At 40.0% G+C, this 16,640-nt stretch overlaps 1 protein-coding gene across 5 annotated transcripts in view; it reads right to left on the bottom strand.

Moving 5' to 3' along the window:
- The window catches only part of CAPN6 (calpain 6), a 56,596-nt gene that overhangs the window by 15,522 nt on the left and 24,434 nt on the right, over positions 1-16,640 (bottom strand). For all 5 annotated transcript variants that reach the window (XM_021406409.1, XM_021406414.1, XM_021406410.1 and 2 more), the window contains exons 4-8: positions 6,762-6,893; positions 6,156-6,364; positions 5,623-5,815; positions 2,838-3,031; positions 1,116-1,193 (exon numbers count right to left, since the gene is read on the bottom strand). In XM_021406409.1, the coding sequence (XP_021262084.1) occupies positions 1,116-1,193; positions 2,838-3,031; positions 5,623-5,815; positions 6,156-6,364; positions 6,762-6,893 (806 nt within the window). The remainder of the gene's footprint in view (positions 1-1,115; positions 1,194-2,837; positions 3,032-5,622; positions 5,816-6,155; positions 6,365-6,761; positions 6,894-16,640) is intronic.

Below are 16,640 nucleotides of genomic sequence, written 5' to 3'. Positions count from 1 at the left end.
TAACAGCAGGCATTGTTCAGTTTTCCAGAGGACAGCTTCACCAGAAACCTCTCCACATGGAAATAACCGTGAAGCCACAATCACACAATCTAAGAATGTCACTTAAAAAACTATCACCTCGGAGTATTAAGCCAAAATGATAGGTTGTATCTACCAGGCTGGATTTTCTAACTTCAGTTTCTGCAAAGACAAAGGAGATCACCTGCAACAAAAGAACTGTCCACTCCTCAAGAATACTATTATGGTCTTTCTTGTTACATCTGTCTATGAACAAGATTCAAACCTAAATGCTCTGGACAGAGTTTTTTATAGCATCTCAATGCTATAACCTCCATCTGCCATGGTAACAGGCTGGATTTCAGGACAGCTAGAAAATATTTGCTCCTTCTTTGTAAAAGAGAACAGGTTGGTATCTCTGGACTACCATAGTGTCTTGCTCCATTAATGCCCCAGGACCAAATCCTACAGGTGGCTTCTGGTTGCCAGTCCTGACAAAGTAAAGCAAACAAAAGGCTTTCCATACTGAGCCCTACTAGCACATTTGATGTAGTATTGATGATCCACTGAAGAAGCTGCTGGAATGCCTTGTTGGATCCAAGTTTTAAGCAGGGTGGAAGTGATTTGAGTTCTAGAGATTTTGTAGAAAACGGACACTTCCTGTCCACGTGGTGGAAAACACTGAGAAACACCAAAATTCATTTGCTGCAATTGTATTTACTGGCACCTCAGTCTTGGTTGACCTAGAAATCCTACAAATAGACACAGTAGTCACTAAACAGAACTGACAGTGCATTCAATATTTGGAGTTCTGTCACATAAACCAGTACATGTGTTGTCTTGGATTATAAGTGACTGTCATAAATGTAGATAATATATTTTGAAGGCGTTTGAAGTTTGTATTTACTAAGAACTACTTATTTTGTTCTACTAGTTTTTAATCCAAGTTTTTTTCCTGTTTTCTCTGTCATCTCTTGGGAAAAGAAATAGACCTTGTGTTAACTGGATAATCCATTATTTGTGTGGAAAGTTGTTTTTGAAGCTGTTGAATTGCAGAGATAATTGTGATTACTCAGTGTAGTCATTATCTCCAGCCCCTCCACATGACTCCCACTCACCAGAACTCTCCATCATTCTCAACAGTGAGCCCCAAACTTTTACGCTCTGCATTGCTGACTTTCTTCCACTCTTCAGAACTAGAAAGAAAAGAAAAAAAAAAGATTTACTAAATGAAATTAAATATTCTTATATGGAAAAACAATTAAAAGTAAAATTCTCTCATGGTCCCTCTTTATAAAAGCAACACTGGAATATAAAATGGTAGATTACATTCAAGAAAAAGGCGCATGGCATACAGGAAGAGTTCAAAATCATTAACTGATTTTAAAGACACTAGAAATAAAAGAGGTGAACAGCAAAATGGCACAACTACAGCAGAACTTAATTTCCTTTGTCACACTCTACCTTAGGACAGTTAAAGAGTCGTTTTGGAACATCATATGAGATTGACTCAATTTCTTAAAGGCTCTTCAAAGAAACGTGGATTTTCTAATCAGGAGCGTATTGAACGCTTCTCTTAAACCAGAGTGTTATCTTTATCTTTCAATCTCCTTAAGAGGTATGAGGGCTTCATAGATTTCCCGGAGAGCCTTTGAGAAAAAACTGTTGCAGTGTAAGCCTAGCTTCTAGTTTCCAGAGTAACACTACACTGCATTGCCTGGTTTAGCATACATTTACGTGTTCTACGTTGTCCCCCAGAGGGACGCACCTCTCTACATGGGAGCTGAGGATTCTAGATATAAGCATTCTGATGCTTAGATCAGATAGCATGACAGAATACAGCACGAGTCCCTTCCCTTAAGTGTTAACAGGAAAATATGGAGCCACAATTCCTCATTCCCTTTCCACATGTATTCAGAACATAAAGTTGAAGGTGGTTGGCTGAAGGAAAGAGAGGTTTTCTTCACCAGTTTGGAAACTCATTTCAATTTAATTTGGAAATTCTCAATTTCCTGTTAGGCTAAAAATCATGGGTCAATATCAGAGTCCTCTGGAATAAGTGGCAGCTCAGATAAGACCTAGCAGAAAACCACAAGGGCATAAGTTAAAAAAGACATACTAAGTCTTTTTTAGCATTCTGCCAGCTTAGTATTTCATCTGAATCAAACTCATTTGAAACTAATAATTTTTGCTAGCTGAAGCACAGAAGATAGGAAGTTATTATGCTGTTAAGAGCATTGCATTACTGAATACTAACAGTGGCTGGTAAGCACAGTGTTGAACTGTAACATCCAAATTAAATGTTTTTCATGTGTTAATTGCCAGCTATGGAATACACCTCCTCCAGCAATCACTGCCAACTCTGTAGGAGTGCCTGCTAAGCCCATGGCCCATATAAAAACTCAATATAAAATAGTTCAAGAAACTATGAATATGGTAATTTTACAGCATTTTTCACCAGCTGCTTAAATTCGTTAAGAACGAAAGATTCAAATCATCCCCAGCAGCCAGGAATTACAGATGAGAAACTGAATCACAAAGAAAACTCGGTGGTGAAGCTGGGAACAAACCTCGTATTCTTGATTCATCACCTTAATTACAAGCTGTTTTTCTACTCAAGATCCAGTGGACCAGAAGAATGATGTATACTAAGATCCAGAAAGTTATAACCTCCTGACTGCTCCTGGATGTGTTCACAGAAAGGGAAGAGATAGCAGAATATTTCAGGTCTCACTGAGTACTGCAGGCTGTCACTGTGTCTTAGTGTTTAATCATGTGTCCAGCTTCTGGTGGCCCTAAACACAATTTTGTTCCTTTAACACTGGATTTTCAGCACTTACTTGTCACTCCAGGCACCATTCCATTCTCTATTTCCCCAGGGATTCCTCAGCCTGACCATGAAAAGCTTTTCTGCCTTAAAAGAGAACGTGAGCCTTTCTCCAAGATGCAGCTTCCGAACTGCAGTCACTGAGTAGGCATGACCAACGACGAGACCTGTTTTTGCCTCCACCTCATTGGCTCTTTCGGAGGAAGACTTTAGCACCAAAAATGACAAAAAAAGAGAACTTGTGTCATTGAGGACATCTGACATCCACACATGCAAGGGACAGGACAGGGAAGGCTTATTTTCTTTAACAGAGCTGCAGGCTTTCTTAGAAACTGGGTTTGCTTCTCACAGACTTGACACAAGAAGCCTGGTTTCCAGCAGTGACCAGGCAGTAGACTGTCCTGCTGGATGACCTAGGTTCAATGAAATGCAGGTCAAAGTATATATAACATTTGCCAAGATACCAAAAAAGAACACAATTTCGTTTAATGTATCCAAAACAAAATCTTTTAAATACATCTAAAACCAAAAATGCAGTATCGAATACAGATGCTGGAGCTAATGTGAATAACTGGCCCTTTATGAGGTCAGTGCAGTGTTGCTTTTGAGCAGCACATAGCCTGGGCAGGAGAGTGGAAAAAACAAAGCTGTGGCAGTGCTATAATGCTGCTTCTGAGCCAGAAATAATCCAAATGGTTATGGCTCTGGATAAATCATATGCTACCTGATGCCAGCATGGGCAGCTTTGTAATGAACCATATCCAGAACCTCTCTCACCTGCACTGGGCTACAATCCATAGGCTTTAAGACACTCACTCACTTGGACAGCAAGAAAGGCACATTTGACCCAATGCAGACCCCTGTGTGTAACGTGCAATAATCTAATTAAGAGCTCAATGATCAAGCAAGACTTAGCTCTGGTGTAGAGAGATGGACTTATTAGAATTATGAGATACACAGTACTATTTCCAATATTTTTTACCCATTTCAAAATTTCTCTGGTCTAAACAGACCAGTCTTTCTCCTCAGGCAAGCGTTGCACTGATACAAAAGTGTTCAGTGCCAAAGAGAAGAAATCAGAAAAAAAAATTTTTAAAGGTAAAATAAATTTACATCAAATCAGAAAAGACAGATACTCTTGCAAGTGTGAGACTCTGTCCCAGACCTCTTTGCCTTTCACCATCAACAGCTCCTAAAGAATCAGCACATGTGTTACATCAAGACCGGCTGACATTTCCAAAGGGTTTGGGCTTCCTCCAGTGTAACAGTTTCACTTGCATTTTTCACAACTAAAAGCAAACAAGACTCTTCCACAGCACAGAAGTCTGTACGTTCACTTGCTGTCTTTATTACCCTCCTCCAGGCCTTTCTCAGCTGCTGGGCTGCCTTTCTTCTGGGGCCATTTATTTATTTATTTAGCTGAGATTTTTAAACATCTGTTGTTCAAATTTCCAAACAGTGAAGATCAGGGCTATTTTGTAATCCGAGGAAAATGATGATGTGTTTAAGTTAGCAAGGAAGCCACTCAAGGATTAAATATTCCATATCTAGCAAGTTTCGTTGTGCGTATAATACATCTATCAAAAAGTGATAAATGCAGATGAGTCAAGCCAAACCAATAGGAACAGCCCCTGCCGTAATCATGCTTAGAGGCATCTGTACCTAATTTGACAGACAGAAATATAATGCCAGAAAGACGTGAAGGGATTACAACTGCCTAATTAATTGCTTTTTAAAATACAGCTCCCTAGATTTTGTCTACCCCTTCACCAGATCCATGTTAGGAAACTGAACTGTCTCAAGCATTTGGGACCAATGAATTGTCTCATAAACACCGTTAACAACAATTGCATTGGCATGTCTCGTCTGCCAGCCTGGTCCAAGCAACCCAGACTTGTATTATTAAATACAAATTCTGACCTTGTGACAAATGTAAAACAAACACCAAAGACATAGAAGAATTTGTTTCTGAGCTGTTGTCTTACGCTGCTGGGAGAGATGGTTCAGGACTCCTGTTCTATCCGAGCTGAGTTCTCAGGTTCAAGTTAACTTCCCACAAGGGACCAGGTATTCCTCTTTAGTAGCATGGCACCAGTACAGGGCAGTGTGTGGCCAGTCAAAGCTAGACATATGAGATTCTCAGGCATCTCCAAACACAGCTGATTTCCTGTTATTCTAGATAATTGCGCAACAGCCACAATATTCATACAAGTTTCAGAATGAATCAGCACTTGAGGATGCCTTTAGCACTTACACTACAGATGGAAATTGGAAATAGTTAAGTGTTACAGTAACATGAGCTTTGCTTCACAGATGGGGAAATAAAGCAGAGCTCAGCCTTTCAGCCCAACTCCAGTGCTACACTAGCAAGATGACTGCATCTTCACAACCAGAGTCAAGGAGTCTCAGCAGCTTGGTGCCAAGAGAACTGTTTTCTAACTCTTCCCTAAGCAGTAAAGAAACAGAATGCTGCCAAGTGGCCTGCAGATTAGGGCATTCTAGGTGCATTAACCTCGGGTCAATACACAACTGTGACCATTCACAAAGAATGGCATTTCAGATCCAGAGTAAAGTGGCCAACAGCACAAAAGGCTTTGTGGTTTTGTGATTGTATTTGGTGACTCCTAGAATTGTACTTGGCTGAGAGCACTGGCAACTTGATAGCTTTTTCAAAACAAAGCTTTTCCAAAGCATACAAATGAAGGTCACACTGAATATACTTTTATCTAGTAGTAACATTTTTCCAGATAAGAAAGTTCATTGAAATTAACTCCAAAAATCCAGCTCTGCATACATACCGCAATGAAACAGCTGATCAGCCCGCCTCTTTTATGCACTTTCAGCAAATCTTCAAACAGTTTCATCTGCTCAGAAATAGTCTCGCTGTATTTTCCCTGTACCAAATCAATAGATTCTGACACTGCTCCAGTGAAATCCACTATTGCATCTGCAGCACTGCCTCCATCCAGGGCTTCGTAAGATCCAGCCAGCCTTGAGGTAACACAGAACATTTTAATTCATTGTATTCAGTGCTTTTAGAAGTGCTCTAACTTGGTTTGAATTTAGAAAATGTATTTGTGGTTCACCAGGGAAAACAAAACAAAGCAAAGCTGTAGATTGCAGATAAACCCTTGCTAAGAAAGGAGTGGAAAGGTCTTTAAAGCTTCGGGCTGATAAAGTAAAGTGCACTGAAATTTTCATCCTCTTTTAGGCTCTCTACTAGGAGCAAAACTAAAACCCTTGGAAAGTATGACAGAGTTGAGAGACAAAATAAGCAGGTAGATAGAAGGGACAGCACTGAGGTCTATAAGGACAATGAACTGGCTCATACTTTGCATAAGCTTTCTCCAATAACGCACTCCAGAATTCATTTTCCACATTGGAATGGCAGTAGATCAACGTCCCATCAATTGTTGGCAGCAGATCATCAATAACCACCTCTGTCCATACTCCAAAGCACCAAAAACGGAAACGGAAAATCCCAGCATACTTCTCTGGTGTTTTAGGGTCCCATTCTTGTTCTTTAAAGTCTGGAATCACCTAAGAAACCATGTAAGGGAAAGTTCACTAAATACATTATGTTAAGATTTATTCAGAGAGCTGAGTGCCCTGGAGCACGCACTGTGCTGGTATTCAGCTTCATCAGCAGCTAACCTTAAACAGATGAAGCAGTGAAAAAGATGGTGAATTTTGTACAAAGACCAAGATAGCCTATCTTAAAGGCACTGTTAGAAAAGTAATATTTGAATGGATCTGCAGAGAATGATCATTGCTTTGCTGTATCTTCTCTTTGGTGTTCAATGAAACTGTGTGGTGGGGGGATCTCAGAACTGAAAAAATGAACTTTTAAAGAAAGGGAGGATTTGAATCCACCAGCATCCACCATTCATCAAAATCATATTAGCCTCTTCATGCAGCAAGCACATTGGTCACCCACCTGCTGCCAGAGGGTCTTCCTCAGTGCCAAACAGGAGCATGCAGCCACAAACCAGCAGTTCCCCAAGCTGCCTTGGTGCAAGTCATGAGAGCTGATTCCATTCACAAACAAGTAGGGGTCTTGACAGAGATCCTAACAATGCAAATCAGAGATTACTGGGAATGATCACAGCATCCTTCTGCCAGCTATCCCTCTCCACACTTGTTCCACACATTCACATGTGCTGTTCTCCCTGTCAAAACACCAAGTTTCTGCACCAGGAAACTCAAAAGCATTCTGACACAGAGTACATTTACAAGTCAGGGTATACAGGATTTTTGAACCTTTTATGTGCAGGCTATATAGCCTTATCTAGACAACAGAATTCAGCCTGTTGTTTTTTGGCTTTTTTTTTTTTTTTGGCCAGAGTTCCTAAAACTGCTCTCAGCTGCAATGATTTTTGAGGACTAGCCTGCATTCAGCATTTAGTAGAATTATTTGACATTAGGGCAGTTGATGAGCAGCTGAAAATAAGTGAAAGGAGAAGAAGGAAGCATCACAGGGAAAAGCTTTGACAAAGAAAAAATAAACATCAAGAAAAGTAGCAGGCAATGATGGCACTGACACCAGAAAAACTCATTTTCTGTCACTGCCAGTCCCTTGGCTGTCATGCTAGAAACCCTCCTCCACAGACAGCATGAGCTGCTGCAATGATGCCTCCACCCAGCACTGAAGAACGTAGAAAATACACCTTTGAAATGTTCCCTACAGTCTCTGGATCTCCTTTCTCTCATTGATTTGGCTCTTATCTGAACCACTTGCCTCCTCTCCCATTGCTTTCCTGTCTCCATCTCTATTTACATGCAGATTCTCAACAGAGCACAGCTGAATCCTGCTGTAATGTATCCCTGCTCGTCCCTAGCTTCCCCTTCTTGTGTCATTCTCAAGGGGTACAGTGACAGCCTGCAGACCAAGGCACTAAAAGGAACACTTCTAAGCATCATCAAACAGGAAAACTACACGGGTACATTTTGCAGTAATACTGTCTTGGTTACTCTTGGTGGTTCTTCTAAATGGATACATGTATGGCCTCACAGTTTCAGACTGGGCCAAGCAAAACTTAAAAAACAACCAATCTTAACTGTTTCATAATTGATACAGAGCCAGCTCTGGGATTGCTCATGATGCTCTCCATCTGAATCACTGTTTTTTCCTGACTGCTTAATAGGATGGAAGAACAGACAGCAATAAGAAATTCTCTTGTTTCACAGTGTAAGAATAACCCTAAATTTCAACACTTCAACAATTTCAAGGAAATTATCTCATACTCAGGCATTAGAAATGCAGAAAAAAATAACTTCATCTCACCTGAATATGGCAGGAGACTCTACATTTTCTGCAGTCTCTCCAGTACGTTACTAGCAGCAGAATGAGGAGCTCCTCACCTGTTGAGTTCTCACTGTCCTTTGATAATTACAGATGATGATCCCACAACACAAGGCATGTCAAAATCTCTCAGCCCCCCCTTTGATGGGACTGTGACAAAACAATGGCATCTGAACTTATTTTTTGGAAACAAAAAGAATGTCAGTGCTGAGCTTGAATGCCTGCCTTCCTGAACAGGTTTAGCAGATGGCAGCTTGGGGTGGCTCACTGTATGCAGTGCATGGAGCTGAAGCTGTTTTCTCTAAGAATATGTGGTCATGTTTTTTGTTGTTTTTTTTTTTTGCATGAGGCTTTTCTTATTAAATAACGATAGGTAAAAATCTTAAACACCTCTTGGGAAACAAATGACTGATCATTATATGGCATTGTCGTGCTATCAGTAGTTCTTACAAGTAGTTTCAGTTAGAGACAGTTTCAAAGCTTATTAACAAATCTTGCTAAAAATTTTGAATAAGGAAATGGTGAGTATGAGGAAATCTGACCATGTACAATATATTCATCTGCAGAAAGGATGGGTTCGTGCACCTGCCTTGGTGCCAGTAAGGAATGGTAACTTCAGCTGATGTAAAGAAACACCGTTTCCTATTGTGGAGGTTGACATCAGTTGGCCTTGACTTCATGGTGGGAGTAAAAATTCCAAATCCATTGTGGGTAGACTCAAGTTTTATATCCAATTTATATATGTGTGTCAGGTCGTGATGATTTCTAGTTTGTTTTTCCTTACAAAATGTTATTTTATTATCATAATAAACAAGGGATAAATTGATCCTCCAGGATTAAAGTTGCTCAAACTTTGCTTTCAATATAGGAAGCCAAAGCTTTCATCAGTTTTACAAGAAATTAAGCACTACCATGTATTACAAATATCTTATCTTATTTGGTTTTCTTTGCCAAAAATAACCACATTAAACTATCTCTTTTTCTAATTGAAATGCCTTGTATCTCACATAGCCCTCAGATTAAAAACAGAGAGCAGCAAGTGTTGAATGCCAGACATATGGGTGAGATTAGCATGCGCTGATCGCTGCGGTCCAAAGTAAACACGGAACAGCCAAACTTAGAGACAGCACCTCACCATTTCCACCACAGTCCCTACATTCTTCAGGATCCTGCTTGATGAACACACGATTATTAAACTGCATAGGAGATCTGGACATCTGAGACTAACACTGAAAGAAAATGACATTTGCCTCAGCTTCTCCTGGCATTAATCAAGCATGTTACAACAGCTTCTGTGATAACTGTCACTGTGTGGCTTAGGTGAGATACACAGTAATAGCCAGGTGCAAGTCACAGCTACTGCCAGCTGAATGCTTCCACCATTTACGCAACATCGCACATTCTAAAGAGTACTTCTGAGACAGAATTAGTTACCTAAGCCACAATTCCCTCAACACAGCAAGAAATATGCTACTTAACTATATTGAGCTTTAAGATCCTCACAAGGAGTGGAGAACTTTCGGTTGCCCCAAGCAACCAGTCTTTCATTTGTATGCAAAAAGTTGATTCATGTCACTTCCAGTTTTTGTTGCACCATGTGGGCTCCAACTATCTGGCATCTAGCATTACGCAGCCTATATCACTGGTGAAATGTGGTAGCCAAGCCTAGACATAACACTCCAAGCAAGGTCTTGCAGTACACAGAGCTCTTGCTTACTGAAGACGGGGTGCCATTTTTCTGTCTTTTTCACCTCCATTTCACATATTTGGGTTGCATTCAGACTCTGATCCATCCTCTGGTCTTTTTCTATGAGAGTGCTGCCTATGTCATTCTTTCTCCCTAACTTAGCCATGAAGTTGCTTATCACCAAAGCATTGTACTTGTTTGCATTAACGAAGTGATGCTGAATTTCATTCTGTTTATTCCACACTATTTTACCAAGACATCAAGATAAGTTTAGTTCCAAACCCTGTTGACAGGCTTGTGAATTTATCCCAACCTGTGTCCTACCGCATTCCAATACTTGGCTTTCTAGTCCCTTATTCAAACAGTAATGAATAAACTGAGTAGTACCAGATCAAGTAAAATCTATGTAGGACTCCACTGATACAACACCAGCTTGAGAGCACCCCCAAGTGATTTATTTCATCAGCTTTGCATTCACGTTACAGAAGGCTGAATTAGTCCCAAATTTCATAGCGAATTTTCATGAAGCGAGATTGCCAAAGGCCTACAAAAGCCAAACTACATCAGATCTACTGCTTCTTTCTTAGTCACAATACCTGTCCCATCCTATGCTGTAAGGAAAACAAGCTGGTATGTATTAAGGATATCTCAAGCAACACCCTTTTTACATTACAATATATACTAGAAGACTTACAGTGCTTGACATCTGCTTGGGAAGATAAATTGAGGTCTGGAATTTCACTAAGACACAAAAATGTTTGGACTGTAGTACAAGTACAAAAGATGGCAACTTTGCTGTAATATATCTTTCTTATGAAATTTCAAAACAATGTCAGCTGTGGGAGACAGCAGACCCATTTCACTGGATCTATGAAATGGTCTGAAGTGCAGGAGAAAACTGAATAACTTTATGCATTTAATTCCTTTTTCCTGGGGCTACTTCGAATCTTCAGGAATGTAGATAAAGGAAAAAGTTACCCTTAGCTCAGATAAAGCATCTGTTGGCATGAATCCATGAACTAAATAAGCCATATTGGTTATAAATAGGGAGAAGGACCTTCAGAGGGTTAATTAATTCACTGTGTATCTTCACAGACAATAACTGAACCTGCACTGTAAAGCATTATGAAAAATCTCCGATAGATGAGAGAAGGGAAAGATCATTTTTTAATGGATTAGGGTCTGTCAATTGTCTCAGATGAAAAAAAGAGATTTGGTGAAAGGGAAGAAGAAAAAAGCAGTAGCAGTGTTTGCAGATAAGATTTTCAAAGGATTTAGTAGCATTTAGAGCTTACTTTCTTCAGGGCCATTTAAAAAAATTCAGTCCTAACATCATAAAAATAATCCAACATTGCTTATGCAGAGACAGGATTTTTCCTTGATTCTAACGCACTGATCTGCTTGAGCCTGGTACACTATTGCCTTCTTTTTTTTTTTTTTTTAAAGCAGTTTATGTCAGAAATGATAATCTTTCCCATTTTCTTTCCTCCTGCCCTCATATCATACTGAACCAGCTCTTGCAGAGAGTGAGTTTGGTGTAGGAAAGCAACGGGAAAGAAGTGTGAAGAGCAATTCTTCAAGAATATGGAGACAGAAATTCAGCTTGTCTATTGCTAACTATGAACCTACTCCACCTAAAGGAGGGTAGCAAAGACAGCTCTTATTTTGAGGTTGTGTAACTTTAGAGGTAGAAGAGATTGTCTATCTCATAATAAATTCCACATGTGCTGGGATGTTTATAAAAATCCTTTGCCAAGGCAATAGCAGTTAGCTCTAGAAAGAAAAATAATTGAGTTCAACTGTGCTACATATTTCAACATGCACAAAAAGCCTTTTGCAACCTTGTTTTGCCTGAGAAAACTGCTTAGGGAATGAAAAAAAAAAAAAGAACCCTTGAGCTACAGTCATGCTCTGCGGTACAGCTCTAACCTCATAGAGGACAGCTCTCAGAGAAACTTCCTTCGAAAGGAAACGGGTCAGGTACGACCCCAACTGAAATAGCCCTTACTGAGTCGCCAAGTGGCTCTTATGATCTCTCCTGTTACAGCTTGTAAATCTACAAAAGGCAGGTTTAGTCCTTCAGTTTCTGGCTGTACAGCCTGAGTTCAGGCTGCATAACTCTTCCGTCAGCTTCATGCTCATTCTCCAGCAACAGCAGTTCCTGAGAGCAAGATAATGCCTAATACAGCTTAAAAAAAGAAATCTGCCCACACAGAGGCAAGGGGAAGAGTATACCAGTTTGCTCCAGGCACATGTAAAATATGTTATTTGAGGACTGGGAAATAGTTCTTCCCCACCCTCCCTCTCCAATAAATGTTGCTATAAAACTAAACACATTAACAAACATTTTTATAGCATTCTTCTTTTCCATGTTCAATTTGGGGCTAGTTGTGACTAATACTCAGAACAGGCTGTGAGTTTCAGCCTTGCCCTGTCTACAGGACACATGTATTTAGGGAAGATCGGAATCAATGTTCGTGAAGAAAAAAACAAACGCTGGGCAACATGGTGTTTATTTTGGCTGCCACTAGATTCCACCTGACCCTTGGAACACTAGAGCTGCTCTCATCCAGAATGCTGACAGTTGCTGGAATGGGTATGAGTGATTTGCCGTAGGACTGACCTTCTCCTGAACCTCAGCAACAAAGTATTTACTGAAGGTCTGAGAGCTCTCTGCCTCTTCATGGCAGAAATAACTCAACATGCAACAAAGGACTGTCTGGTCTCCTTGCATCCTCCTACAAGTACATTACAGTATCTCTTGCTCTACCATCTTACTCTGTGATGCTTTAGACCAAGGCGATACAGAATGGCAGCACATTCACACTACTCTGCTTTTAGAGCAAAGCCACCTTGTTTGAGGATAACATTTTTTCTCATTGAACTTATAAGACAACAGCCTAACTCCTCACCTTTTTCCCTTCGCACCTGTTTCCTTCTCCACATTAAACACTACAACCTGTATTATTTTTCCCTCATGAACAGAAATCAGAGAATCCATTCTAAGGACCAGATTCACCTCAGGAAACAGTCATGCTCTCTCAGCCAGGTGTCTGAACTCTGCTGTAACCAGAACAGGAGTTCTTTCAGAGGGAGATGTATAGCCAGTACCTTACCAGCTCTCACAGTGTGACAAGACGAGAGAGATCTCTCCACTGACAACATAAAAGAAAGGTAAATGGTTCAGAAAAGACACATACCTTTTAATCTGTTGCTACAGAAAATGTTGACCCAGTGCCTTTGATAAGGATTTCAGCAAATAACCCCAGTAATGCACATTAAAAAGCAGTCCCAGCTACCTCTAGGAAATGCATCCAAAGTATCACAGGTCAAAACCCAGAAAACAACCACTGTATTGGTTATTTCCCCAGCCATTAAAATATATGTGTACATATACATATGTATATATATCTATAACTGGTGATCTTGGATTGAGATCCCCCAAAGATTATTGTTGGTATAGTGAACATGGACACTGAGCAGACATTCAGTACTGAGGTCACTTTGGGTTGGCTAATGCTGTCATCTGTTCTGAAATACCTTACCACCTCCATGTCTCACTCATCAACAACTTCACTTTCTGTGGAACTTCAGACTCTGCCATTCCAAAGCTACTACTAGTTTGACATAATCTAGGGAAAAGAATTTAGTTCAAGTGCCATGTTAATTGACTAAAATTTTATATATTTCAATTTCTGGAGAAACATCATTTTCCATTAGAAAAATCATTTTCTGGCCACTAAGCCAATATTTTCTTGCAAAATGCTCTCTCTACTGTTGAGATAGTGATGCTCCACGAAAAGAGGTGTTGTCTTAAGGTGGTAGATACTACTTGAGGTTGGAGGATGTTCAACACTTACTATTGTAAACACAGACATCAAAGGAGCTTTTGTATGATGAGCTGCCCACCAGCAGGAATAAAAACATTACAAATCTACTCCTTAGTATTTAATAAAATCAGTCAGAAATGAGTTCATTACTAACAACTGGAGTGTGCATGACAGCATGGGGATACTCAGCACATTAGGAAGGACTCCAGACAAGACAGACTCTTTGCACACGAGCTGTGCAGTCAGTCTGCATGTGTACCATAGCTGTTTGTTTGGGTGCTATTTAGCAAGCTGTAACTGCTCCAAGTTGGCTGCCAGTAGTCCAGGGATCTCAGAAGAACTGACCGTCTTTTTACAGTGAAAAGGAAGGCAATGGAGGACATTTTCGAGAAAAATTTAATGTACAGTAATTTTGAGAATCAAGTACCATAAACCAGTCCAACTATTCCCGCAAAGGGCAACCTACCAAATGCTGGGAATGCCTTTGCATTAAATATGCAAGTAAGAAAGGGAAGACCGAGTTCAGAGACAATCAGTTTGAAATAACTGTCTGACATCCCTTCCAGGCATAAGTGATGTGGCTGTTAGACCTGGGCTCTACGTCTAGTCTTGGTTCATCAGTCTAAAAGGCCACCCACTGTTTTGCTGTGGGTTCTGAGTGCTTCCTCAAAACATGTTTTTCAGTCAAGTTCGTCAACTAGTTTCCTAATATGGGAAATAAAAATAATGAGAAAAGAAGGTTGGAAAAATTCATCAACAATTTTTTACAGCACTGAAATATTCAGCATTGGACCAGTGCAGAACCAAGAATTGCCAGGTCTGTACGCCTGACTGCTCGTCTCTGGCAGCAGCTGTTCTCTCTGTCTGATAATAAGCACCATTAACAAGCTCAGTGGCCAGGACCTTTCTGGGTTTGTCCAGTCTGACCTAATGCCGTGCCTCAAGGGGCTGGTAAAGGATGCAGACTGAACTCTTGATCACCGCTTTTATGAAGAAAAGAATACGCCATTTGAAAAACAACATTAGATTTCAGTAGATTTCAGCAAAATCACCCTGTTTTATGTTATTACATAGTGAATGGGCATTGTGCAGCAAAAACAAAGGCAATCTAAGAAACGTTGTCTGAAATGAACATTCAGATAAAGATGGAAGTGTTTGTTTCGACTCGAGATATTTCTTCCTTATCCAATGGCAATACATAGACATTAATGGTTAACAAGCTGAAATCTAAACCACATCAAAAAATCTCTCAAGCAACAAGCTCCTCCTTTCCCTGTTCCTTTCCCAGCAGGGCATGGTGTCAGACTAGATGCCAGCATCTAATTGTGACAGTTACCTCTGATACTTTATGAAGATAAAAATCCTTCATCCTCTTCCCCTAGTCTTGATGTTCCTAATCTCTCATATTTTCCAGACAGCACCTTGAAGAGTTCTCTCCCACTCTGCTTTAAATTTTTAATGCCTGGGATAACAGTGCATGAAGCAGCCATTGCAACCTCCAGATACAGCGTTGTAATAGGTGCCACGCCATTCTGCACTGCATGTTTGATTTGTGACATAAAAAGAATGGTCAACTTGTATGTGGAATTCTGATCATAAGACACAAGCTTCTTAAAACATTAGATGACTTTCAAATTTTAGATTTTGAAAATAATGGTATTTAAACAACAAAAAAAAACTAAATATGCTCTAGCTAACAAACTCACTCTCCTGAGCTTATACAAGTCAGAGCCAGAGGAGTGTCTCAGTTTTAACAGGACACATACACAGATGTGCCCGATTCCTTGCAGAGAACCACACTTAGTTCTGTCAGGACATCAGAACTGTATCAGATCACTCATCTACAGGAAAGAAGAGCTTTCCCATCAGGTTATTGACCCTTCTGGTACAGCTCGCTCCTTTCACTGCCAGACTAGGTGTTGCTGCAGCCAGGAGAGTGACACCAGCATCTGGTGCTGTAGAGTGCAAGCAAATATCAGGGCAGCCTAGTGTTTCTAGGTAAGGATAAATACCAGCACCCATTAGAGTGGTAAGAAACGTTACCAGCATTACTGGTTTGCAGTCAAAGGGAGTAACACAGAAAGAGATTCTAAGGAATAAAATAAGTAGACCAATGGAGAGAGAGAACCCCAAATGTGTGATACTTGCTTGTCTGACAATCTGTGCAACCAACTACCTTTTCATTTTAAAGAACCTCAGTCCTTGCCAAAGAGTTCAGATTCTAAGCTATAAAAAACACTGCATCAAAAACAAGGCAGCAGCATTCATTTTAATTCTGAATACCAGAAGTATTTTTATGACTCAAACAGATTGACTAATGTTTATCATCCTCATAAATTCACAGAAACTCCCAGAAAGGATCTTATTTACACATCTTGAAAACAAACAGCAGCTTACATTTCTAAAACATCTTTTGAAACCCTATCTTGTTTATTTAACAAGAAAGTTATCAGCACATGAGATAAGTCTCTTGAGTTCCGAGACATATGAAGCTGGAAGAATACCAACGGTGATTTTTAAAGTAAGATATATAAACGAAGCCACAGCTGCCTCACCTGCCAGCCGATCAAGCACGTGCTTTTCCTTCTATGGAGGTTAGTTCTTATTTTACCTAAGACGTGTTGCTCTTAGAGTACCAAAATGAATACATTCTGGATAAGTCCCTTTCCCTCCAATTCTGTCAGAATTTTGGAAAGTTTCTGGAAATTTTTATAACAATATCAAGTACTATGGGGTAAACTTCTTCAGGGTAATTGTGTGACTAATTTGCTACCTCTGCAGCTGATGATGCCAAATGATTGCCAGTATTGCCTCGATATCCATAAATTCACTTTAATTCACTCTTTAATCAGGTACCCTCCTTTCTCATTCAGCCACTTTCATTATGTTCTCACATTTGCTTTTCTTCCCCATCTTCTGTTATCAGCTCAACATGTTTCACAAGGAATCAGTAAGCAATTTACTTCCATATCCCACAGACCTATTTATAAAGCTTGC

Source organism: Numida meleagris, chromosome 8, assembly GCF_002078875.1.
Source record: "Numida meleagris isolate 19003 breed g44 Domestic line chromosome 8, NumMel1.0, whole genome shotgun sequence".
NCBI classification, from domain to species: domain Eukaryota; kingdom Metazoa; phylum Chordata; class Aves; order Galliformes; family Numididae; genus Numida; species Numida meleagris.
This window is presented reverse-complemented; position numbering and strand designations above follow the sequence as displayed.